The sequence below is a fragment of the Grammomys surdaster genome, unplaced genomic scaffold (assembly GCF_004785775.1).
Source record: "Grammomys surdaster isolate TR1022 unplaced genomic scaffold, NIH_TR_1.0 373, whole genome shotgun sequence".
Classification (NCBI taxonomy): domain Eukaryota; kingdom Metazoa; phylum Chordata; class Mammalia; order Rodentia; family Muridae; genus Grammomys; species Grammomys surdaster.
Window position 1 is genome coordinate 7,124,991 of NW_021604792.1, and position 24,824 is coordinate 7,149,814.

Genomic DNA, 24,824 nt, shown 5'->3' on the forward strand with positions numbered 1-24,824 from the left:
TTGCCAGCACATCTGTTGGAATCTACTGCTACTCAAGACCAGCTGAAACAACTAGCTTCGTGGGACTGAGCAACTACTAGGTTCTTGGACTTCCCATTCACAGCTGACCATTGTTGGGTTAGCTGGACTGCAGACTGTAAGTCATTACAATAAATTCCCTTAAAATATAGAGACATTCCATAAGTCTGTGACTCTAGAGAGCCCCTAACGAATGCAGTTGGGATCACCACAACACCAAGAACTATATTGAAGGGTGGCAGCATTAGGAAGGGTGAGCACCACTGTTGTAGAGCTTGTCTGAAATGCAGAGTTATGCTGAGGATGGTTAGAGTATTTGCTTTGCATGCACAAGGCCCTGGGTTCACGCAAGGGGGCAGTGTGTATTTTCTGGGTGCAGTCCCACCCAGAGAATACAGCATACGCTATCTTCTGTCTAGGATACTGTTCTAAAGCATACGTGGTTTCTACCATGTTATGGAAGCAGAAATCTGGACATAATAACTCAGTTGCTAGAGTGCTTGCCTGGAATGCCTGAAGTCCTGGATTCCCCAGCACTGCATAAATCAAGCGTAGTGGTCATGCCTGTAACCCTAGCACTAGGGAGACTGGCGCAGGAAAATCACAAGTTCAAGGCTATCTTTAGCTACACCAGGAGCTGGTGGCCAGCCTGGGCTACATGAGACCACATCGGAGCAAAACAAACAAAACAAAATACAGGTCTGTTTTTTGAGATTCCCCAGGTAGTTAAGAAGCATTCCCAGGTTGGCCCAGTTCTGATCTAGTCTTGTGCTCAGAGAGGCCTCAAACACCTGGCTGCATGCCCATTCAGGCTCTGCCACATAATTCTAGGACAGATGACAGCACTTGCTTTGTCTTTCCTTTTAGATTAGGGTGGTTGGGCAGACAAGTGGGCCTAAGTATATAAATTGATGTGCAGTTTGCAAGGGCAGGTCATCTGTCTGAGCTGCCCTTTAAACTGATCGTCTTTGTAGCAGATTGATTACTAAAGAGGTTTGGAGGAAGTGTGCCGACTCTGTGTGATTGCACGTCTGCCTGGCCTCATTCTGTAGTCTGTGTCCACTTAGATGTGTGTGGGGTGACTTCTGTGAATATGTGTAATGCAAACAAACCCACCACCACTAATTCTGATGCTGTGTGCTCCTTTGTAGCAGGGTGAACCTATCAGTGAGAATAATACCAAACCTTAGCACAGAGACCTAGAAACAGACTTGGAGGTGCCAACCCCAAAAGCTTTTGAATTAGCTTTTGGGATCCCAACTGACAATCTGCATTGCTAGGAATTCCCAGATGATTTCAATTGGGAGTGATCAGAAATCGTAGTTTCAAAGGTACCTTAGCTCCCCAGAAACTGTCTCCTAAACTTTACTTAAGTACTCTGACGATATAAAGGCTGTTTTCAGCAATCCAGCCTAGGGATACCCCCGGACTGCATGAATAGAGAAGCAATCGAACGTATTCTGCCATCAATTTTATACTCCTGAGTTCCAAAACCTACTGTCTGGGCTGCTGCCGAGCACTGACATTTGCTTCCTTTCACAGATTCTGAAGCTCTACCTATTGTGATGGCAAACAGATAGTTGGGGTAACTATTATGTTTGATCTTTGTTTTTTTTTGTTTTTGTTTTTTTGGTTTTTTTTGAGATAAGCTCTCGTGCAACCCAGGCTGGCTTCAAACTTGCTATTAGCTGAGGTTGACATTGAGTTCCTGGTCCTCCTCTGCCTCCACCTTCCATGTGCTGGGTTTACAGCTGTGCACAGGCACAGCCTGCTATGCTGTTTGAGTTTGAAATTTCAGTTGTCCTCTGGTTGGTGGCTGGGATCAGTGTGCCGGAGACATTGAGTACATAGTCTTTGGCACCCAGGCTGTGGGTGCTACCCTCATGTTTATGTCCTCAGTACCTTGCAGCAGACTCAACCAGGGTGACTTAATCCCTGCTATTACCTGAGTGACCTGGTCTATCCTTGGCATCTCTGATTGAAGTTCCTCTAGGCAGATTTTTCCACCTGTGGAAGCAGCTCAGCGTAGAGTGTTCTGCTGTGACCTTCCTGGGGCTCCTTGTCTAAAGCTTGCCCGCAGAATGCTGGGTAACGGCGGATTCCTGCCAGGAGAAACCGGGACTGCACTTTATCCATAACTGAGTAGACAGGATTTACATCATCAGAATGCCTTGCCTGTCTGACTCCATTTCGTATTATTAAAAACAGAGACTTGGAACTTTTATTTTTTTTTATAAAAAATTTATTGAGATGATGTAATTATAGGTTTTTCTTTAAAAATTATTTGCAACTCACTGGCCCTGAGAAAAGGCATTTTTTGTTTGTTTTTTTTTTTCTTTTTTTGTTACATTCATTTGATTCAGTCCCTTATAAACCCCACACCTCATAAACAAGAGATTAGAAACTAAACAACAACAACAGAAATTCATTCTAGATTCATCTGGCTTGCAGGTGGGTGCAGTCACAAAGAGAAGTCTTCAGAAGAGTGTTCACCTGCGAGGGTGAAAGAGTGGGGGCGGGTAGCGGTTTGAAGTTGTTTAGTGTTGATGCGGATGGGGCCAAAAGAATGCTGGGTGAGTCCTGTGTGCCTTGTTGATCGGCAGGGTTCCGGGGTGTCCCTCTGTACCCCTGCCCCACTGGGTTTTTTTATGCCGTCCAATTTAGGTTTCTGCTCAAAAGAGGAGCAGGCTGAGAGTGCACAGCAGCACTAACTAGCACCGAATGACTGGGCAGTGAAAACCACCCTTGGCATCTTTAGTTTCTTTGCTGGGGATGGATCAAATAGGGGTTTAAACCAGGATGACTTCTAGCTGCATTCTGAACACTTATCCTGCCAGTAAGTGCAGACTGGCCGGATCCTGATCCTAACCCTGTCTCTCATGCTGTCTGCTCCCAGGGAAAGTGACACGACCTCGCTCAGGTTGTCTTCTGCCAACCACAGTGAATGTGCCAAACTGTGTTTATGGTTGGAACCCGAACAGTGTGAAAAGACAGAGTGGCCACTAGGTCATTCCAGGGACACCTCCCAGACATCTAGATGTCAGAGTGACATTCTTATCTGGACAAGGTATTAGTGTAAAAAGATGCTGGATCAGAGGGCCCTGAATGAACAAGCAAAGAAGCCCGCTTTGTTCTTTTCTTATGAGGACCATTTTCTTTCTGAAAAAAAGATACTGAATATCAGGGGTGACTCTGCCTTCAGTCGGCACCAGGGCACCTTGGATCAAAATTATCGGAGGGAAACTACTGTCAACATGTAAGCAGCTACCGGTGGTTTCTGCTGAAGGAACCCTGAAGACAGTCCGGCCAAGGACTGAGGACAGAGAATCCCAGGACCTCGGTGGCAATGCCTTTCCTCCACATGGTAATGCTTTCCTGCAAATTCCTTTCCTGACCCAACCCACGATGGCTGCAGAAAAAGGCCACTAAAAGGAGCTTTTAGATTCCTTCCATCACCTCTTGAACTTAATGTTGAGCTAGAAGGTCATTGTGGATAGAAAAAAAAAAAACAACAAAAACCAAAAAAACAACAGAACTCCCTTAGTGCTGTTCCCTCCAAGGTCTGATCAGCTAAATCTGAACCTTCTGAGTCTGCTGCCTGAGAGCCCTGTACTCTGGGTGACAACCCCGGCCGTATTTTCTCTCCAAAAAACAAACGAGGACTTTTACAGTTAAGAGAACCATAGACATCATTACTGGTAACACCAGGTGTGAAATAAAGACGGTATTGCCAGGAGCATTTCTAACGTAAGTGGCTGGAGCTGTCATCCAAGACTCCTTAGGGAACAGAGGAATTTCCTTCCACAGTTCATCTGGAAGATTCTTCGGGCAGTTAAGAGACTGAGTTCTAAGCATGGGCAAAGTGGCTAGAATGAAGTGTTCTAGTTTCTAGGACCTCAGTCAAAACAAAAACAAAAAGCCCACCCTTTCTCTCTTGCTCTTCAACCCAGTGGGTCATACAACACAACTATTTGGCTTAATTTCCCTATTTGATATAAGGTACCAGTCATTGTAGAGGACAAAAAAACAAAACAAAACAAAACAAAACAAACAAACAAAGAAAAAAAACATTAAAAAAATTATCCCCTGACATACTTTTAAGAAACACCTAGCATGTGACTCTCATCATTACGTATGCATACTAAAACCAAACGCCTCACCCAGAAAGCCGCTGACCTCTTCGAAGGCAGATGAGGGAGCCATGAGGAAGCCACAGTAAGACTAAAGAAGCCAGTCTATAAGCGGATGTCGGGTGAGTGATGTGCCCTGGTACTCCTAGCCTCTATGTGCCCCACTTAGGAATAGTTGCAGGGCATCTCTGGTCTGTCAGCTTCACCTGTATCCTGCTTCTGGTCAAAGACATACCCAGGAGGGCTGGGAGAGGCTCACTCCATGGTGTAGAAGGAGACAGGAAAGTCAAGGAATAGTTTTGAAAGGCAGGCCTCATTATCTGGGGTTTAAAACAGTGAACTTCAAAGAGTCCATTTAGATGGCTAGCAAAGGAAAAAAAAAGCCAGGCGTGGGGGTGCATGCCTTTAATCTCAGTGCTTGAGAGGCAGAGGCAGGTAGATCTCTGAGTTCTAGCCTGGTCTACAAAGTGGGTTACAGGGATACACAGAAAAACCCTGACTCAAAAAACAAACGAGAAAAAAAAAAAAGAAAAGAAAAAAAGGAAAAACCCCACTGAAACAGTTATCTAAAAATCTCTGCTATCAAAAATCCTAAGGGCTAGCAATACCCTCATCTTGGAAGATACTACTGACCTTATGTGGAGGTGAAAAAGAGCCACAGATACGTTCTCCTGAAATACAACCATGACAGGAGGAAAAAAAAAAAAAAAAAGCATGAATCTGAGGAATTTCCTGTCTGCTCTGGTTGTGCAAATACCGGCTGTGCCCGAGACTAAATTCCAGGATCCTCCCTTATGTGTGTTCTGTGTTCAGTGAGGACCAGGAAAGAAGAAAAAGGCTAGGACTTGGAGGGGGGGGCGGGAGGGCAATCCCACAAGGGCATGATGTCTCGGGACAGCCTTGATGACCTGTTCTCACTGCAGAGCAGCTAGTTCTCTGTCTAGCTCCTGGACTACCGGGCCTATGTGGTCTTCTCATAGTTTCCCAACGAGTAGCACTTTCGGGACAATCCCAAACAGCCGGGGCCTTGTGAATGCTATGGCTACCGTCTGTAGTATCTTGTGCCCAGTGCTCCCACTGTTCATCCTCTAGAACACAGCAGCATTTGGGGGGTGTGTGTGTCTGGCCTCCCTCAGATGGGTGCCCAAGAAGTCTGACTGTCACAGAGCAGGTGGGTCAATGTTTACTTCAGGTTCTAGTGAGGCTAGTTTTGAGGAAAGGCCTGTGAAGTGGAACAGCAGGCAGAGAAAGGGGTAGGAGAAGGGGGGGGGGATGAGTGAGACGGGGTGGAGGGAGATGGAGACAGAACTCTTCTTTTTCATTGTCTGAAAGTATCTCTCTCATTTTGCTTTCCTTTCTCATCTCAGACCTGACTTGGACAGGACAAACCAGATCTACGTAGCAGGAAAAAGAGGAACCCGATCCCTTCTGCAAGTTTTCTCTTTCCTGACCAGCTGAGCTGGCCGTACTTGGTGAGATTTGCAACAACAACAAAAAATTAATAATATATATAATAGATATATTTCCATAGGAAAACAACATGTGATGTCTTCCCTGTATGAACGATGAATAGTCAAACTGCATGTTCTTAAAAAAAACAAAAACAAAAAACAAAACCAGAAACACCATGAGACTAACAACAGGTGCAGGGTGAGGGTGAGGGTTACAGACAAGAGATCCGAAGGAGAAGCAAAACGTGACGTGTGAGTCTCAGGCTTGTGCCCTCCACCAGAATTCCAGCCCTGCCATTGCTGGGTGGCTTGTCTAAGGTGCTCTGGGTCCCTCTTGATCTGCAAGAGAAGTGTTCCCGCTCTTCCTGGGTCTCTTCCTTTTCAGCCATCCCTAGCTCGCCTGTTCCATCACGCCTCCTGCGGTCCCTGTGGGCAGGTTTCCTCTTGGCCAGCCCACCGGTGAGGCTGTGGTAGGTTCCCTTAACATTCATCCTCTTGGTACGTTTGTTCATCCAGCTCCTGAGACTCGAGGTGTTCTAGGCGGTCTGTCCGGCCACTCATGATCTCATCCGGGGTTTTCATGAACCTTTGGACCAGGAAATGAAAGAGTCAAAAGAATCTGTGTTCCCAAGGATGTCCCCCCCTTCACTCTATCCTTTAGGACAACTTACATGGAAACTAGGAACCTATTGAACCTAGACACCATGAGGGAAACAGTGCTTTTTGGTGCTAGGGGTGTCTTATTGCTGGATCGTATAAAGGAACCTGGGTGTCTCGGTTTTTGAAGACTGTGTGTGGTGCGTGCAGGATGCATCTGTGCATGGGGATTCAGAGCACATCAGGTATGCCATTCTAGCACCTCCTCCCTTAGTCTCAGGAGACAGCACCGGCAGCTAGGCTGGCGGTCAGCAAGCCCCAGTGACCCACCTGTGTCTACTCTTCACATAGCTCCTCGTATAGGTATGTACACCCTCTCCACTCTTACAGCAACTTACACGGAAACTGGGAACCTACTCTCATGTGGCATTTTTATGTGAGTGCTGGAGATTTGAACTCAGTTCCTCAGGCTTACACATCAAGCACTCTTGCCCATGGGGCCTGCTCCTCAACCTTCAAGAGTTAGACTTTTACAGAGACCCACAAGAGTCCTAGATCCACTTCCACTCCAATTGGAGAGCCCAGAGAACAGTATTCAAAACTTGAGTTTAACTCAAAGGATACTATTAGGTGTTGAGTGGATACTTTTGATTAACAGGCAGGTTAGGGAAGGAAGCTTCTGGAAATCAGAAAAGCAAGATGAATCCTCTTTTTTCCACTGATCTACCTGAACTGATAGAAATGACTTCATGTCCTCCTTCCTTTGTAGCTGGAGTGGACAGCAAGCCTCTCATTCTTGATCACTGTGTGTCACTAGGAATAGTACTATGGTTTGTATGTGTACGTGGGAAGCCTGGTGGCAAACGCTTTGTCTTCCTTGACAAGGGACAGGGTAGCAGTGGGGGTGATGTGACAGTGGGGTGGGGTGACAGTCAAGTTGGGGGGCGGTGGGGTGAGGTGATGGTCCAGTGAGGTGGCGGTGGGATGGGGAGGCGGTGGGGTGTGGGGAGGGCTGAGTTTTTATGCAGACTTCACTCTTTCTGCAACTTTCCCCTTTTCCTATGTGTGGCCCATAGCGATGAACTACTTTCAAACACCCCTTTCCTGTCACCACCCTGCTGGGTCCGAGATGCAGTCTTTGGGCCGTCTGCCAAAGCTCCCAAAGAAACACTTGCTTTCTCTGCTTACTTCTGTTTACCCACTGCTCCTGTCTGCTAGCCCTCACAGAAACCACGGCTCATGTCTTTTTGCAAACTTTCAGAGCTGTTCTGACCTGAAACCCTCTGGCCTCTTTCCAGTACTCTCTTGTTTTCCTTTATCACCAAGGGTGCTTACCAGCACTGTGGTCTGCCTACCAAATGTCCTGTTACTACACCAGACTACAAACCTAGTCATATATGTGTGTGTGTGTGTGTGTGTGTAGTCTACCTACCAAATGTCCCATTACTACACCAGATTACAAACCTAGTCATATATATATATATATATATATATATATATATATATATGCGTGTGTGTGTGTATGCCTACACATATGTATATATGTGTACACATGAGTGTGTGTGTATATGTATATATGTATGTATGTATGTATGTATGTTATAAGGCACCATGTTGCACAGTTTGGTTTCCAACACATATTTCCTAGGAAAAGGCTACTCTTTTCCTCAAAGCTTCTAACTGGACGTTGGCGAACCTTTTGTGTCTACTGACGTTCCTTTCTGCTCATGAATACTCAGCTCCATGTCACGGCTGTTTCTGTCTGTGTTTTGCTGTCTTCCCGATAAGATGTCTTCCTCAACATCCGAAGTTGCTAAAGCTTCTCGAAGGCCCAAACTGACCCTTCCTTCAGACTACTTTGCCATAGTAAACATTGAAACCATATCAGGCCACTTGGTCATGAAATGTTTACTGAGATCTTCCCTAAAGTATATACAAAATTAAATAAATCAGAGGCCTCTACTTCTAGGAACTTATGATTCAGTTGTGGCGAGGAAGACTTCACACATATTATTAAACTATACTAGTCACAATTACTGAAGATGTTTTAAAGACTTATTTTAGTTTATGCATATGTTCTGCATGAGTTTATGTGTGCCACGTGCATGCAGGAGCCTGAAGAGGCCAGAAGAGGACATCAGATACCATGGCACTGGAGTTACAGATGGTTCTGAGCCATCATGTACCTGCTGGGAATTGAATCTGTTTTTTTTTGCAAAAGCAGCAGTCACTCTTAACTGCTGAGCCTGTCTCACCAGTTCCACACTTACTATTAAAAATGAAAGTTATAGTTGTTTGAGGACAAAGGGTACTCAGGAGATGGTGGGAGAGGGTGTCTGTGTGTGTGAGCAAGCAGTTGTGGAAGGCCTCAGGAAGGACAGTCATCTTGAGGGGGCCTTGAGGGTGTGTGTATGTGAGAAAGTAAGGGATATACATGTCTGTCATACACATTCCATGAATGTGCTTGTCACAGACTTCAACTGCAGACAGGCTGGTTACAAACCCTGGGAAACACAGCTGCCAGGCTTCAGGCCTTCTACACAGAACAGACAGGGATAATGCTGCCAAGACAGTAGACAGAGCAGCCCAGTAACTGACTTGGGATACAGAAAGAATCAAATATCAGGCTAGCTTCAAGATTACTGTTGCACGGTAGTGGTCCACTGACGAGAACAGAGCTCTGGGTAGAATTTCTCAGCCATGAAGGCCGGCCTTGCAGGAGCCACATCTGGAGTGCTAGTGTGATATTTTAGTGGGTATATCATATACCAAACATCTTTTTGAAATTCCACGAGGAGTATCATGGTAAGCTTTAAGACTCAAGACTGAGGTGACAAACAAGGTTGAGGCGGTGGGATCCAGTCATCTAGGATAAAAGAATGGGGAGCTGAAAGTATGGGGTGAAGGATGAAGAGAAGGTGTGAACAGAGCCGGAGGCGGGGAGGGCTGGTCTGTACTTATTTATTCCACTGTCACGTTTTCAAGCGTTTTCTGTTCCTTTTGAAGATCAATGTGACTGTTATTGGTCCTATATTACTATTCCATCTCGGTGCTAATGTGTGGCTTCTGTGCTCTCCTAGTGAGTACCGTCATCAAGGTCACCCCGGCTCCTCATACACAGTGCATTTCCCCACCTGTACATAGATGATTCTAAATCTACATCTCCAGCCCCAGCTGTTGTGCTTTTTGTCCTATTTGCCCAAACCTATAACCTAAAGTCCTACTTGCAATCGGGCTTCCTCCTGTCACTTCAGTGACCAATGGTGTTAGGGCTCTGCCTATGCCACCCTCATTATCCCTTCTTCCTTCTTCTCGACTTCTGGAAATCCACGGTAGGTGAAACGGCTGCAACCATTAGCTATGGAGCATTTGGAAGGAGGGAGGGCCCCCGACCTCAGTGACTGTCATACTTTTCTAACAGTGATGTGTTTGTAAGACATACAATTCAAGGGGCTCAGTTGGTAAATTGCTTGCCATGTATGAGTTCAGTTCCCACCCACACAGAAGGGGACAGAGTGATATATGCTTAGTCATCCCAGGTGCTGGGAGCTGGGGACAGGCAGAGCCTCTTAGCCAGTCCTAAGCTAGTGAGTCCTAATTTCAAAAAACAAGGTAGAGAGGGCCTGCGAAGTGACATCAGGGTTTGACCTCTGGTCTCCACATGTGTGTGCACACACATGTACACACACATGTACACACACATGTACACACACAATCGAAACAGAATCTTTCCGAATTAATGGTCGCTCTTTGATGAGGTACAATTTGGTATACCCAACTCCGTGAGACTGTATTCTCTATTTCATTAAGAAAGTGGCTGGTGTTGACCAAGTACACCCACACAGTGACTCACTGTGGGTCATGACCTGAAGCTTGACAAAGCAGCTTCCAGGTTTGGTGACCTGGAAGTCCCAGCTTAATCCTTCACTTTGCTATTGACAACAGTTATTCTGATTGCTTCGGTTAACTCCACCGGACATCAATGTCAGATAATGCTGTTTGACCACTATGTTATTTTAGAGATGAGTCAGAGCGCATTTAGCTTTGGCTCTCATACAGGACAGACCTCAGTGAAAAGAACGATCTTTCCCCCTTAAATCCTAACAAACCAGCACCCAGTTTCCAACCAACTTTCCAGTCCAATTGCAGCCTTGGCTCTGGGCCTCAGATCGGCATGTCAGAGCTCCTGACAGCCTCCCTCCTCCCTCTTATGTAAAGAAAATAATGTCCTCCCCAAAGAAGGAAAGGAAAAAGAGGAAGTGCTACCTGAACAAAAGCCTTTGTCCGGGCTCCTTCCTGATAATGTTTAGTTTGTAGTAGTGGCGCAGGGCTCTGGACATTTTCTCATAGGTCATGTTTGTTCTGTTCTGTTTGTTCAAAGGAGGAAGGGAGAGAGAGAGGGAGGGGGGGAAAAGTACAAAGACACAATGAAATGAACTTCAGAAAAGGCACTAGGCAGCTATTAAAATAAAGGCTGTTGAGTCGCTCCACATGCCCTCACCAGCCTGAGAACGCCACCTACTTGCTGGTCTGCCGCCTTCTAGGGGCCTTCCTTCTGCTGTCTGCCCTTAAAGCCATTGTGGCCAAGGTCTCCTCCTAAACTGAACTGCCCTACTTAGGGCTGGAAGTACTAACTAACCTAGCCCATCCTACTGCAACTGGCCTCAGGCCTTCTCCCGAGACTGCTCTGAGCTTCTATCTCTGGTGGGAGGCCTTCATATTCTGGTTTTGGGGTGCAATGACTATTATCCACTTGTCTCTGGTCTGTCATTGCTATTGACAGGCAGTGCACAGAAGGTCCCTCAGTGACTTAGGCACCCAAACATCTGTGTATGGGGCCTTGACATATTTGTTCGTGGCCCTGGACTGGGCTTTCTCAAATGGGAAAGAGCTCAGGTTGCCTTCTTAGGAGGCCCGAGGCTCTGCTCTGCGGCCTGGATCATAATTATCTCCTTTTTATATCTGAACATTTGAACTGCCTTCCTTACCATAAAGGACTTTGTTTTCAATTCCACTTCCTCTTCCTCCTTTGGAAACCTGTGGGGGCAGACTTGTTGCAACTCTTGCTTGTAAAGGGGCTGTTTTATAATCAGAACATATTTTCCATGCAAAAATGGACTTTTGTGAAAAGGGGGGTTTCCAACTGGTGGGGACAGAAGTAACACTTCCCAAAGGTCCCCTGTGAGTCATAGACCTCTCACTACTTCTCTATTCCTCAGTACTTAGGGACAACTGGAGTGGCAGATCCAGTTCAAGGGGTGTGGTCAGGGGAAACATTTATAATTGGTCTACTGAACTGAGCTCTGCTGAGTTAATGGGCCCCAGACAGAGGTAACACATGGAAAAAAAGGCATCCTTACTTATTTCCTTCCTTCACAGCTACCTAACTGTTTGCCCAGTGAGGAGAAACCAAAGAATCATGGGCAGACTTTGGAGGCACAAAGACAATCATCCTCCAATTGAAGGATGAAGACTGTATTTTGGCATCAGCTTCCCCAGCAAATATTTGGCCATGTTACCTTATGGTTTCCCCAGAGTCGAGCCAGTCCGTTGGGATCCACTATCCGGAATATTTTGGATTCTTTGTCCTCCCATCGGATGAAGTTTTCGTACCGGCTGTCAGAGAGCAACTGATAGACGTAATCCCAGAGCAGTCTACAGTCTACAGAGAAGAGAGGAAAGCACTGTTGAGAATGTCCTTGTAGAGGCAGTCATAAGATTCAGAAAAGCGATGTGTAGCCACAGCTTGGGCCTGGTTTTGACTGTCTTGTTTCCTCATTTCATCGATGAACTGGGTCCAGAGAGGGCCTGTGAGCTCCTGCTGACCTTTGACCCAGGGAGGCTTGGTGTTGACCAAGGCCACCACCTCTATACAAGGACCAAGGAGATGACTTGTTCAGAGTCATGACAAAACTTGAAGTTGAACCACCCAAGTTGAAGGATGAGGCACCAAGCTGTGCCAGCAAAGGAATAAACAGGCTTTGACAACGGGCTACAGAGAGGGTAGATGTATAAATGGTAGAAAGAGAATCTCTCTCTCTCTGTGTGTGTGTGTGTGTGTGTGTCTGTAGGTCAGAGGTTGACATCAAGTGTCTTCATAAATCACTTTCCATCTTATTAGTTTGGAAATGTCTCTGTGTGAGTGTGTGTGGGCATATCCACATACACTAAAAAGCTAGAGGAGACACTGGTATTATCTTTATGGTACTTTATGTGTCTTACTGTCTTGAGACAGGGTCTCTTACTGAACCTGTAGTTCACCGTTTTTGCTAGGCTGGCAGGCCGGGAAGCTCTAAGGATCCAACGATACCCACCACCATCCTAAATTCTGGGGTTACAGCTGTGCGCTGCCATTTTACATGGCACTGACTTTTACACAACCGCTTGGGAATTTTTGCATAGGAAGCACTTACCCACCGAGCGATCTCTCCAGGCCCTTCGACTATTTCTTATTCATTTATAGATATAGTCTCTCACTGAATATGAATCTAGACTGGCTGGCCCTCAAGCTCCAGGCATCCCCCCGTCTCTGTCTCCCTAGAACTGTGTTGTTTACAGATACGTACTGCCATTATGTGAGTGCTGGGGGATCACTATCAGGTCCCCGTGCAAATATTTACCAACTGACCCACTCCTCGAGGCCAGAAAGAAAATCTTGTAGTTCCAATGAGAACAGTATGATTAAAAACAGTTAAAAGATTAAAGTTTAAAGATTATTTTGCAGATGGTGGAAGATGCTGAATGGATAGTGGAGGACAGGGGCTAAAACGAAAACAGCAAGAAATGAAAGATGATGGGAAATTAAAAACTATGTGGCTTGGTGACGTTGGCTGTGGGGACTATGGCTAGCATCTTTAAAAAATACAGATGTTTGCATTAAATCATCCTTTGGAGGTTTTTCAAGTTGCTTTATCATAATGGAATCATGGTGGAAAGGAACTTCGTGCAAGAATATCATTTCTCATTTGGAGAATTCATACCTGATGATGTGGTCAGACAGCAAACATTCATAAGACGATTTAGTGTCATCCTGCATTGGGCTGAGCCCCGAGTTTTGACTGTGAATCTCTGGCTTCTGGGTCTGTGCTGTAAAGCTACCTGGTTTGCCCTCCAGCCCAGACCAATAGGTAAGCAGAGACAGACATGCATCTTGTGGGTATAGCAGATGCTGGATTGACCCCTGGCTTAAGAGTCAGGAGGTGCCCTTTCCAGCTGCTCCCTGAATGTTTCTGGGATCCCTGAGGGGTGGGGGGGAAGGGCTAGCTAGATGGCTGGTAACAGAAGACCAATGACTGAATGTGCACATTATGTAGTTACATGAATGCGTGTATTCCTGCGTGAGCAAGTGAGTACCACACACATGTAGGATCCCACAGAGACCAGAAAAGGGCACTGGATTCCCCAGAACTAGAGGTAGAGAGAGTTGTGAGCTGCCATTTGGGTGCTGGGAACTGCACTTGAGGCCTTTGCGAGAACAGCAAGTGTCCTAACCAGCTTCCCAGCCCCAGTAAGCGACTTTATAAAAGATATCTGCAAGAGCTCCCTAACATATCTGTGAGGACACAGCAAGAAGATGCTACCTATGAAAGAGAGGGCACATCCATCAGTAGACCTCACTGTTGATACATACACTAAATATACACTAGTGCCCTTCAACCCTGGAGTCTCCAGAAGTGTGGGGGGGTGACATTTCCTTCCTACTTCCTTTTCCTCTTCCCTCCATTCTTCCCTCACTCTTCTCCTGTACTTCCTATTTATAGACAGAGTTTCAGTATGTAGCCCAGGCTGGCCTCAAACTCATAGTGATGTACCTGTCTTCACCCTCCAAGTGCTGAGGTGACAGGCGTCACCACATTTGGGTAATTCCCACTGTTGTGGAGGTCACCTCATGGCGTACTGTTTCAGCAGCCTGGGTGGACTAAGACAAGAGCTGTGATTCTCTTGTCCAGCTTTGGTGCCACAACCAAAGGACAGGCACACTTGAGTTTTCTGTAGTCTCACCCGACTGGAAAAACGTCTCCCCAAACCAAGCCCTATTCACATAAAATGCTGTTCAGTGAGGAGAAAATGAGGTGTGCACACAGCCCCTGCTCTGCATGCCTGAGTATGTATACCTATGAGTGCAAACACACATGCATGTGGAAGCCAGAAATCAAGGCTAGGTATGTCTTCAACTGCTACGCACTGTGGTTTTTGAGACAGGGTCTCTCACTGAACCTGACACCCATTAGTGAAGTCTGACTGGCTGGCTGGTAAGTCCCAGGGTCCTCCTGCCTTCCCTTAACCAGTGACAGGGTTACAGGTGAGCACCTCCATGCCTGGCTCTAGTGTATTCACCTTAGTAAGGTTAACACAAGGTAAGCACAGTCCTCTGGGCTCCAGGGCCCCTGTAGGTTCAGCCTTAGAGAGTGGACGGCTCTCCTGACCTCCATTCTCATCTGCACAGGGATTTTCCATTGCACTTTCTTTCTTTTACTACCACGGCACATCCCAGCTATACAGTGTCCCTTTGATTATTTCTTCAGCTAAAGGCTTACCCAGCCCCGGGGTGTCAGGTGGTCTTTTCAGAGGCCTCAAATTGGGTTCCAGACTGTGACTGTATGATGTGCCCACTGGATGGCGAATGCAGGACAGGGCTTGCCGGAGAACAGACTGTACTTGTAAGCTTCCAGAACATTTGTATATTGCAACATTTTTTCCCCTTTCATAAATTTGAAAGTAACCCCAAACAAGCTCCCAATTGATCACTTTAAATGACATTTAATCCAGCAAAGCCAACATTAGCTGCGTAATAAAAACGTTGACATTCAAGACACACTGAATTACTCAGCCACTAACGGAAGTAGCAAGGGGAATTTCATGGCATAAAGCAGTTGCTTCAAGCTCAGAGTGTAAGTGGCTTTTATAACACTATTGATTTCTCTGTTTCTTTAAAAATTATGCCCAGATGATAAAAATAACTGTCTGACCACATAGCCATGTTCTCTCTTATTTACTAGAAAAGTGTAAGCCATCTGAGTTATTTTTCTTTTCAATATATCTATTAAGTAAAAGGCACAATCTTTTGTTCTCTAGATCTTTTGGATACTATTATCAGAGACCACCTGGAATTTTCTAGCTTTGTCTGACACCATGTCTGTACAGATGAAGTGTTCTTTGGTCAATAATAAAAATGCTGTAATTCAATAAACAAAACAGACTAAATTCTATTAGCAAAGTCCATCCTTCTATAAAAGCAACCGAACATGCATGTTTATTATTTTCAAACCACAAGTTAGTTATTCATTTTAAGTTTGTTTCTCCTAAGGAGACAACGGGGAGTGTAACTGTTAGTTTGACGCAATATAGAATCATCAAGGTGATAGGGCTCTGGGAATGTGTGTGTGGATTATCTTGACTGAGTTAACTGAGATTGGGAAGACCTGCCCACTCTGGGCGGTGCTATTCCCTAGATGGGTTTCTAGACTACATAAATGGAGAAAGAGCTAAGCAGTAAAATGTAGTCATCCCTCTCTGCTTTCTGATTGTAGGAGCTTCAAGCTCCTGCTGCCTTGATTTCCCCACTGTGATGGGCTGTACCTTGATTTGTGAGCCAGAATAAACCCTCTCTTTTAAACTGTTTTAGTCAGATTATTTTATCAGAGCAAAGGGAAAGGAAACTAGGACAAGGGTATTTTCTTCCATATAGGGACATTTGAGTATTTTAAAGAAATGCTCATCAGTTACTTGGATCATCTCTTCTTCGAGAGGAAGTTTACGGAATGGATTATCTCAGATAAAGCCACTTTCCAACTGCAGGAACAGTTTCCCTGTTTCCTGCTGGGTGAGGTACCTGGCTATCCGCCTCTATACAAGAAGCATTGTAAAAATCCCTTCCTGTGGTTAGGGAGAAATATTTTCACTCCCACGTCTATCTCCTACTAGAGACTTATTGTATAAACTCACAGGACAGAGAATATAAAAAAGATGGGCAATTCACACATAACCAATATGGCTTCTAAAAAAAAAAATCCCTGTTAGACACAACCAATCTTTAAAAGTTTTGAGTAGGCGGGTCAAATTACAGACAAAGGGAATGTGTAATGATGGAGAATAACATTTAACTTTCCAGAAAGTTTCTAAGAAAGTTGTTTTTTGTTGTTTTACTTGCTCAAATAGAATTTTAAGTGATGGTCTACAAACCCTGTCTGCACCATGGGCTTTAAGTTTACATTACCCACGGGACAAAGTTCAGTGTCCCTGGTTACACTTTTAACATTGGTGACCTCAAAATGGCTAAGTTTCTTGAAAGCTCAGCAGCAGAGCAGGTACAGTAAGATATAAACTGAAAAGTGACAGCCAGCTGGTGACAGCCGTTGTTCTGAGCTGAGCAGTGACTTTTCCATCTGAGCTGGTGTGTGACAGTGTCTGGAGACACTTCCAGTTGTAACACCAGGGGTGGATGGAGGTGCTTTTGGCTAAGGCTGCACAGGACAAGTCCCCGTGACAAAGCATTCTTTGGCCTCAATATCAAAGTGTGTGAGAGTTGGAGTGCCCTGCTTATAGAAACACAGGTTCACAGCATAAAGGGGAACGTCTGCCATCCAGGCACTCTTTCCTTCTCCAGGCTACGTCAGCTATTGCCCACAAGTGCAGAGTCCATAGATTAAGCACTGCCAACTGTGTGTTGATATGGAGACGTGAGTGTACAAGGGGCATTTGCTTTGTTTTGCTGTGGTGGAGGGAAATAGAAACTGTGAGTGCACAGTGACATGCTGGGGAAGGGTACAGAGGGGACAGGTAACAGGAACCATACTTAGGCTTCCCAGCCTTGCAAACAAACTGACTGTATCCTGCCATTGGTTAGTTATGCAGCAGGAGGAAGGCAGACACTGGTCTCACGCTCACACCAAGCGAGATGCAGCCTACAACAGGAGGCTAGCAGCACCGCACCATGGCTTTGCTACAGGTAGCTGCAGCCTCTGGATTTATATCCAGGGACAGCAGAGAGGGGGACATGGAGTAACAGGTTATTTTTTTTAAACACCATCCTGGTCATTCCTCTCTGGAGCTCTTTGATTTCACACTGAAAACAGTACAGTGCTTTTGCTAGAATGTGAGCGGTCAGGACCACTGAGGACATTCCAGATGGAGTGAACGGTCTGGTCTCTCCCTCCCCGGGGCTCATCGGGTCTCAGTCATTATCTTACCCACCTCCTCTAAAAGGGACACTGAGCAAAGCATAGGGAGAGAGGTCACGGATGCAAATCCTGAAGGAAGCTGGGGAGGGCATTCAGAGGGGTGCACTTTGTGGGTTAGCATCACTCGATGCCTGCCAACACCCCTGCCAGTGCAGGAAGGACACCTGAGTGTTCCTCTAGTCTCTTAGACCCACAGAATGAGAGTTCTGTAGTGAGGCAGAGAAGGGACGCTGACCGGTGAGCGTTAGTTACGCTCCCATGCTGTCTGACCATCAATCAAAAGCGCTCAGAAGCGGGCAGTATTCCCAATGTTACAGATAAGAAAGAAGACTTAAGCCTGGAGTATTAAGCCCAGCCCTGGAAGGGAAGCACTGCATTCCATCCTGCTGACTGCAGAGCCTGGGGGAGCCCACAGGTCCACCCTGCTTTCCTGAGGATGCCCTGGCTCTCAGTACTAGACCCTACCAAGAGAGGGCTCTGGGCTGAGGGCTCCAGAGGCTTCCTTAGTCCCTGAGACAGTGCAGGGGAGAGTTGCTCTTTCAGTGTGTGCAAAACAACTGTGGGATCCCCGTGGCTGAGGGAAACATCACACAACTCTGTTGTTTTAACACAAGATCCTCACCCCGTGTTAGGAAGGGTTAGGAATGACTTGTCCCCTCATTTCTCAGACTCTTTTTATTTTATTTTTTATCTTAAAGGCTATTCCCAAGGCTCATTTACAATAGGGGAGGAAATCCAAAAGCCTAACTTGAAGTTACTCTCCTTTAAATTTCTACGAAGGAAACGGAGAAGGTGAGTGGGAGGGTGGAATACCCAGTGTACCCTCTACTGCCCCCAGGGTCTCGGAGGCCATGCCTCCTACCATCCTCCCTGAGCTTCCCCTCCCCCTTTTATTGGAAATAGATTTTTTTCTCCTCACATAATATATCCTGATTACACTACGCTTCCACTCCCGATTCTCACCACCTCCCCTCCCTTCTGGATCTACTCAGAAAACAGGCTTCTAAGGGATAATAATAAAATAAGATAAAACCAAAACCTAACACATTGGAATTAAGGCAAAGCAAGCAAACAAACAAACAAATGGGAAGAGCCCAAGAGAAGGCACAGAACTCAAGGACCCCATAAAAACACTAAATTGGAAGCTATAACATGCATACAGAGGGCCTGGTGAAGACCTGTGCAGGCCCTGTGCTTGCTGCCTCGGGCTCTGTGAGTTTATATGTGCATTGATCCTGCTGATTTAGAGTTCTTGGTGTCTTCCATCCCCTCTGGTTCTAATACTCTTTTTACCTTTTCCATCACAGGGTTCCCCAAGCCCTCAGGGAGGGAATTGATGAAGACATCCCCTTTAGGGCTGAGTGTCCCAAGGTCTGTCATTCTTTGCACAATGACTGTCTGTCTGTGTGTTTTTGTAACTGTTCCCATCTGCTGCAGGGGAAAACGTCTCTGATGATGGCTGAGCAAGGAACCGATCTATAAGTGTAGCAGAATGTCATTAGAAGTCATTTTAGTTACTGCTCAATATTTTTTTGAAGATCAGTAGTATCTTGTTTTACTATATGTCCCTGGGTTATCTAGTCTCTGGTTCTTGGTCACCCAAGCGGCATCTGGTATGGGTTCCATCTAGTGGAGTGAGCCTTCAGTCAGATCAGATATTGGTTGGTTAGTTCCATAAGCGCTGAGCCACCGCTGCCCTAGTAGATCCTGTAGGTAGGACATCATTGGAGATTAAAGGACTTGGGGCTGGCTTGAAGTTTACATTTCTTTTTTTGATAGTGAGTAGAGTCAATCAAAGGTTTCTCTTAGAAAACCAAAGATGCTGAGACATGTGGGTGAAGTCTCTATGAGGCACCAGCTTGACTTCTCCATGTTCCTTCAGTGAGGTCTGTAGATGCTCCTTCAGCAATACAGCCTTGCTGTCAGTCTGTGGAGAGCAACCTATAGTCTTGGCTACAGCCTGGGTTGTCTGGGGATTCCTATGGGACCCTCTGCCACCAACTTAATTAGAGGTAACCCAGTCATGCTATTAGAAGCTTCATTTGGTGGCAGGAGATGGCCAGCCGCGTCTCTGTCTCCCCATTATTTGGAACTTTGATTTAAGTAGTCTTCATACATGTATATATTTTAGGACGCTTCTACTATATTAGGTTTCCATACTATTCCCTGCCCCATTGGCCCTTCATTTTAGGGGTCTCTCCCTGTATTCCCTCCCTCATCTCCCCTGGAGGCCTCCAGGGTTGAGTTTCTATGGACAAACAACTAAATGTATACGAAAGTACACTGTTTAGGCCCCCTGACAAGCATGATAGGATGCTCACGTCTCCCTAGTCCGAATCTTCTTGGTTATGTTAAAGATGTAATCTTGTAGGGAAGCATTTTTCCCCCCAGGTCTAGCACAGGTTGCCTCTAAGGATCCGAAGGGAGCCCGGAGTGAGGGGACCCTAAAATGGGAGGGAATTCTAAGTCTTATTGGCTGTAGATCAATAAGTCAATTGAACAATGGCATCCTGAAAGAAGTTCAAGTTCGACAAGATTGAGAGTCTGCAACAAAAGTTATCAGGTACTCACAAGAAAGGAAAGAATCCAGCCACCACAGGTCATGGGCTTTGACTAAAGTCCCTACTCTTGTGTAGCAAATGAACTTAAGAATGAACGATGAAGCTGGATGTGGTGGTTCAAGCTTATAATCTCAGCACTCAGGAGGCTGAGATAGGAGTTAGGGACAGCCTGGGCTACCGTATTTCAAAAAACACACAGACAGTGGGTTATAAGACAAATGTCAGATTACTAATGAATCTTTTCTTGGCAGATATTTAGGTTAAGGTAAAGGAAGGGACAAATATAAAATCTACTTAAGAGAAAAATCAAAATGAGTTTGCTTTAAAAAAAAAAAAAAAGGCTTGTCTGAGCCCAGTATGATGGTGTCACCTGTACTCCCAGCTCCCAGGAGGTTGAGGCAGGAGGATCGAAGCATTGATCAATCTTGTGTCTTTTGCATAGAACAATGTCTCACACATTGTAAATACAAATTGTATTTTATTTATGTTAGCGATGCCATTGCGGCTGTTCTGTATTGTTCTGTGAGCATGGCCTGCAGCCCTGAACTTGTCTGCTGGCTTACATCATTTGTTGTTGTCCTTTTCACGTGCCTCAGATATGCCTCATCACCTAGAGTGTGCATTTCCTTGCCAGCAAGAACTATGCTTCCTGCCTCCTCAGCCTAAACTACGTCTGAGGTTCTCAGAATACTGACTGTTCATGGAAACCGTAATGGGGAACACGGGGCACCCTACTGTTTATGTACAAGGCCAATTGGTAAATATTTAAGACATTGTGGCCATAGGTTTTCTGGAGTGACTCAACTGTATTCATGGTTTGAAAGCAGATGTAGACAATAATGTAATACAAGCCTGGCTTTCTCCAATAAACTCATTTACAGAATCAGGTGGTGGCTGCACATGCCTGCGGCTTCCAGTCCTCACTGAGAAGTCTCTGGGTAGAAGTACTTGGGATGGGAGGCGAACACAGGCTTGAGGCTGTATGTCTGATGCAGGTGAGTCGAAGTTCCTTTACCTGTAAAAGTTGTGTCTAGTGAACTCACCTAGTCCTAAGAAAGGACTCCAACACAAACAGCCTGAGTGCTTATCCAGAGAGCAATCTCCAAGACCTCTTCTAATTTGCAAAGTAAAATTAAAACATGTTATATTTAAATAGACTTAACTTGTATTTAATCTGTATTTAAACTGCTAACTACTTACTGAATTTTCTTATTAAATTAGTTTTCTCATATGGTTAATACCAAAGGTAAATTGCCATAGTTTATGTGATCTTTTATTTGCATGATTCATCAGGTTTTTTTTTCAGAGATGAGAAAAGAAGAATTTATGAAAAATAAGTTTCTTTAGTTGACTTGGATAGACAAGCTCTTGGCCTTGTATCTCTACTAGAAATAGAAAAGAACATTTGGGTCTTTATAGCTTGTGTTTGCGCCTGAGTTTCCCTATCTCGAATGGCTTCTTTTTCTTTACTCCCTAAATTCCAAAAATTATTTTTATTTATTTATTAAAAATTTTTATTTTGGGGCTGGAGAGATGGCTCAGTGGCTAAGAGGACCATCTGCTCTGCCAAATGCTCTGCATTTGACCTGGTTCAAATACCAGCACCCACAGGTGGCTCATAACTGTCTATAAACACCAGTTCCTGGGGACCAGACACCATCACACAGACACCACACATTCAGGCAAATTTCAAAGTACATAAAATAAAAATAATTAAAAAATTTTTTTATTTCGAGACAAGGTCTCATTCCCTACAACAGGCTGGCCTTGAACCCACAGAGATCTGCCTGCCTCTGCCTCCCAAATGCTGGGATTAAAGGCAGATTCCCCATACCCTGATCCTTAAGCATTCTTTTAAGTCCATCTGAAAGGCAGCTCTGACCTCCTGTGGTACTTAGTAGGAGTCGTAAGACAAATGTACACCGTGTGCTTTACTTTTATAGAGAACCTCAGCTCTTTCATGCCAAATATCGAGTCTTATGCCTTTGTAAACCTCCATCCTGCAAGAATGCAGTGCAGAATCCTCCTAGGTGTCGGAACACCTAAATCCTCTGATACCCAGGCCAATCACCTGTGAATGGCAAGAATCTGGGCTTGTGTTTTCCTCCACATTGGTAAACAGTTTCTGTCTACACCCTCCAACGAAGTTACTCACCAGTGTGACATTTGGCGGCACTTTCATTTCTTCCTGCGCTCAATTAAAGGGCTTCAGGGAACTACGGTTTCTCATCTAACAGGCGCTTTGCAGAGCTTTAAAAGCATCCATGGCTGCTCACTAGACAGAACCTTACAGTATAAACGGCAGTGACTCACAGAATTTGACCTTCAACAAACAGAATCACTTTTCCTAAGAGCTTAGAAACCCAGAAAGACAGAGGGTTGGGGGAGGGAGGAGTAGAGAGTCCTCCAAAGGAGGGGCAAAAGGAGCGTGCAGAGGGCTGTTGAATCAAGACTCACTGTCAGACTGTGGACCTGCAGAGCAGGAAGGGACCTCAGCGATCACCCAGCCTGACCCTGGCATTTCACCCCTGCGAAGAGCAATGCTTGCCAGTTAAATTGGCTCATCTGGAATTTGGGTACATTAGGTAATGTATATATTTAGAGATTTCACAACATTTACAAAGATCATAAGAACATTAATATGTATCTGTATGGGACTCAATCATCCTGTAGGAATGAATGCATTGTCCCCAGAGGATTGAACCCCAGGATAATGTTCTAGAACATTCTGCCTTATTAGAGGCAAGGAAAAGCAAACACTAGCTCTTTCTAAGTGTTTTCAAGACAAGGCATCTGTGGATACCCAGGCTCATCTGGACTGACCGAACATCCCATGAGGCTTTCTGTATTTGTGTGACACCAGGTTACATAAGGCCACTTTCATGTAAGCATAAAGTGTGCTTGAGCAGTCTGCCATACTACGTACTTCCCTTTTCTTTCCCTCTCCCTTCCTGTTCATTTCCTTTGTTACCCTACAGTTTCTTGTATTTTCATACCTGTACCTGTATGACCTTAAGTGTCTACATAAAATCTAAGACCCACCAATGAGGGATAAATGTGATAATTTGCCTTAGTGAGATTGACTAAAATTGCTTAATATGATATTTATGTCCAGCTGCATCTGAACTGTTGAGCCTCCTCCATCCACTGCTGATGTTTGGGTATATGGTTTTAAAAGTAGCGGTAGAATCAATGAAACAGATGTGCAACTTACAAGGGGAGGATAGCACTGTATGTTTAAGCAATTCCTTCAGGCCTCCTCCTTCTCCTACCCCCTTCCCGTTCTCTCATCCGTATATGACGTATACGCTCCCTCTGGACGTATATGCTTATCTCAATACTCTCAAGAAGTCTGTGGTGAAATGAGGGCGGACATGGAGGACCTTGACAAGGAGGGAAGCTATACCCTCAAGGGCAGGCAGTACTGCAGATAACAGCCAAGTGACAGCAAGGTCGTTGAACCCTCCTCTGACCTTGAGGGGAACCTTGGTGTCCTCAGAGCTGGGTCTCCCTTGTGGTTTGCCTGTACAAATGACCCATGCACATCACAGGGATTCAATCTCAGAGGGCTGTCCTGAGAATTATAGACAAGGAATAGGATCTGAAAACACCACATAGAGGAAGGACCAAGACGGTGTGTAGCTGAGGACGCTTCCATCACTCAGAAGTTCTCACCCATCCCTTTTCTTCCAGTTGTCTGAGGAAATTCAGATATTTCTGTAAGACTTTTCCTGTTTTTGCCCCGACACTCATCCTGCAGTGTCTTCGTTATTAAAGCAAATCTCATGTGTAAGTAGAACAACAGTATGAACCACCACGCATCTGCTCACCCACATAATCACCAGACACCTCATGGCTAACCCCATTTTACTACAGAGCCCAGTCCTCCCTATCACTAAACCTGCAGGACTGTTTTGAATTGAATCCCAAGCACACTCCAAGGTGCACAGCTTTTTAAAACATGCAAGCCATAGATAGTTGCTGTTTTACTGTTGTTGTTATGGTTCCGACCATCAAACCTCAGGGCTTTATGCATACTAGGCAAGCATTCTACCACTAAGCCACGATTTTAGTACTCATTTTCTTTTGATCTCTCTCTCTCTCTGTCTCTGTCTCTGTCTCTGTCTCTCTCTCTCTCTCTCTCTCTCTCTCTCTCTGTCTGTCTCTGTCTCTGTCTCTCTCTCTCTCTCTCTGTGTGTGTGTGTGTGTGTGTGTGTGTGTATGTAGAGGACAAAGAACAGCTTTGGGTTTCATTCCACAGGTAGGGTGCTATCTACTTTTTCTTTTGAGATAGACTCAGTCTCTCACTGGTCTGGAACTGGCCAAGTAGGCTAGGTTTGTTGGCCAGCAAGTCCCAGGGAAGTACATCTCTGTCCCCTAGCACTGGGATTACAAGTGAATGCCACAACACCTGGGGTCTGTGGCCTAAACAGCGTGTGTTACTGACTGTGCTATCTCCCCAGTCTCTCCATTTTATTCTCTTAATTCAACATCCTCCATGTAAATTATTTATAGCAATAAAACAGAGGCAATGGCGGAGGTGTACTCAGGGAAGACAAACAACCAGAAACAAATGACCTGAACAGAAGAGACAAGAAGTCAAGGCAGAGGTGAAGCAGGCCTTCTGTTGGGAACTGATACATGCAGCAGTACCAGCTAGGAAGAAGATCCCTTTACCCCCATCACCTGCAGGGGGCTCTGCCCTAACTCTGGCTCTCTTCCCACCAAGGGAAGCACAGCCATTTGCTTCACATTTCCTCAGCCCTTGTGAAGCCTTCAGGCTCCTCCAATCCAAACACAGCTTCTGCCTCACAGAAGGCTCTCAGTGGACACCTGTACACTGCCCGGGTAAGAGGGAAACTTCCATCATCCGCTCTGTATCTTAAT

General features: G+C 45.4%; 1 protein-coding gene across 1 annotated transcript in view; it reads right to left on the reverse strand.

Moving 5' to 3' along the window:
- Positions 1-2,237: 2,237 nt before the first annotated feature.
- Etv6 (ETS variant 6) overlaps positions 2,238-24,824 on the reverse strand; it is a 237,403-nt gene continuing 214,816 nt past the window's right edge. The window contains exons 6-8 of the mRNA XM_028780996.1: positions 11,716-11,858; positions 10,463-10,563; positions 2,238-6,185 (exon numbers count right to left, since the gene is read on the reverse strand). Coding sequence (XP_028636829.1) covers positions 6,080-6,185; positions 10,463-10,563; positions 11,716-11,858 — 350 coding nt within the window. The 3' untranslated portion in view covers positions 2,238-6,079. The remainder of the gene's footprint in view (positions 6,186-10,462; positions 10,564-11,715; positions 11,859-24,824) is intronic.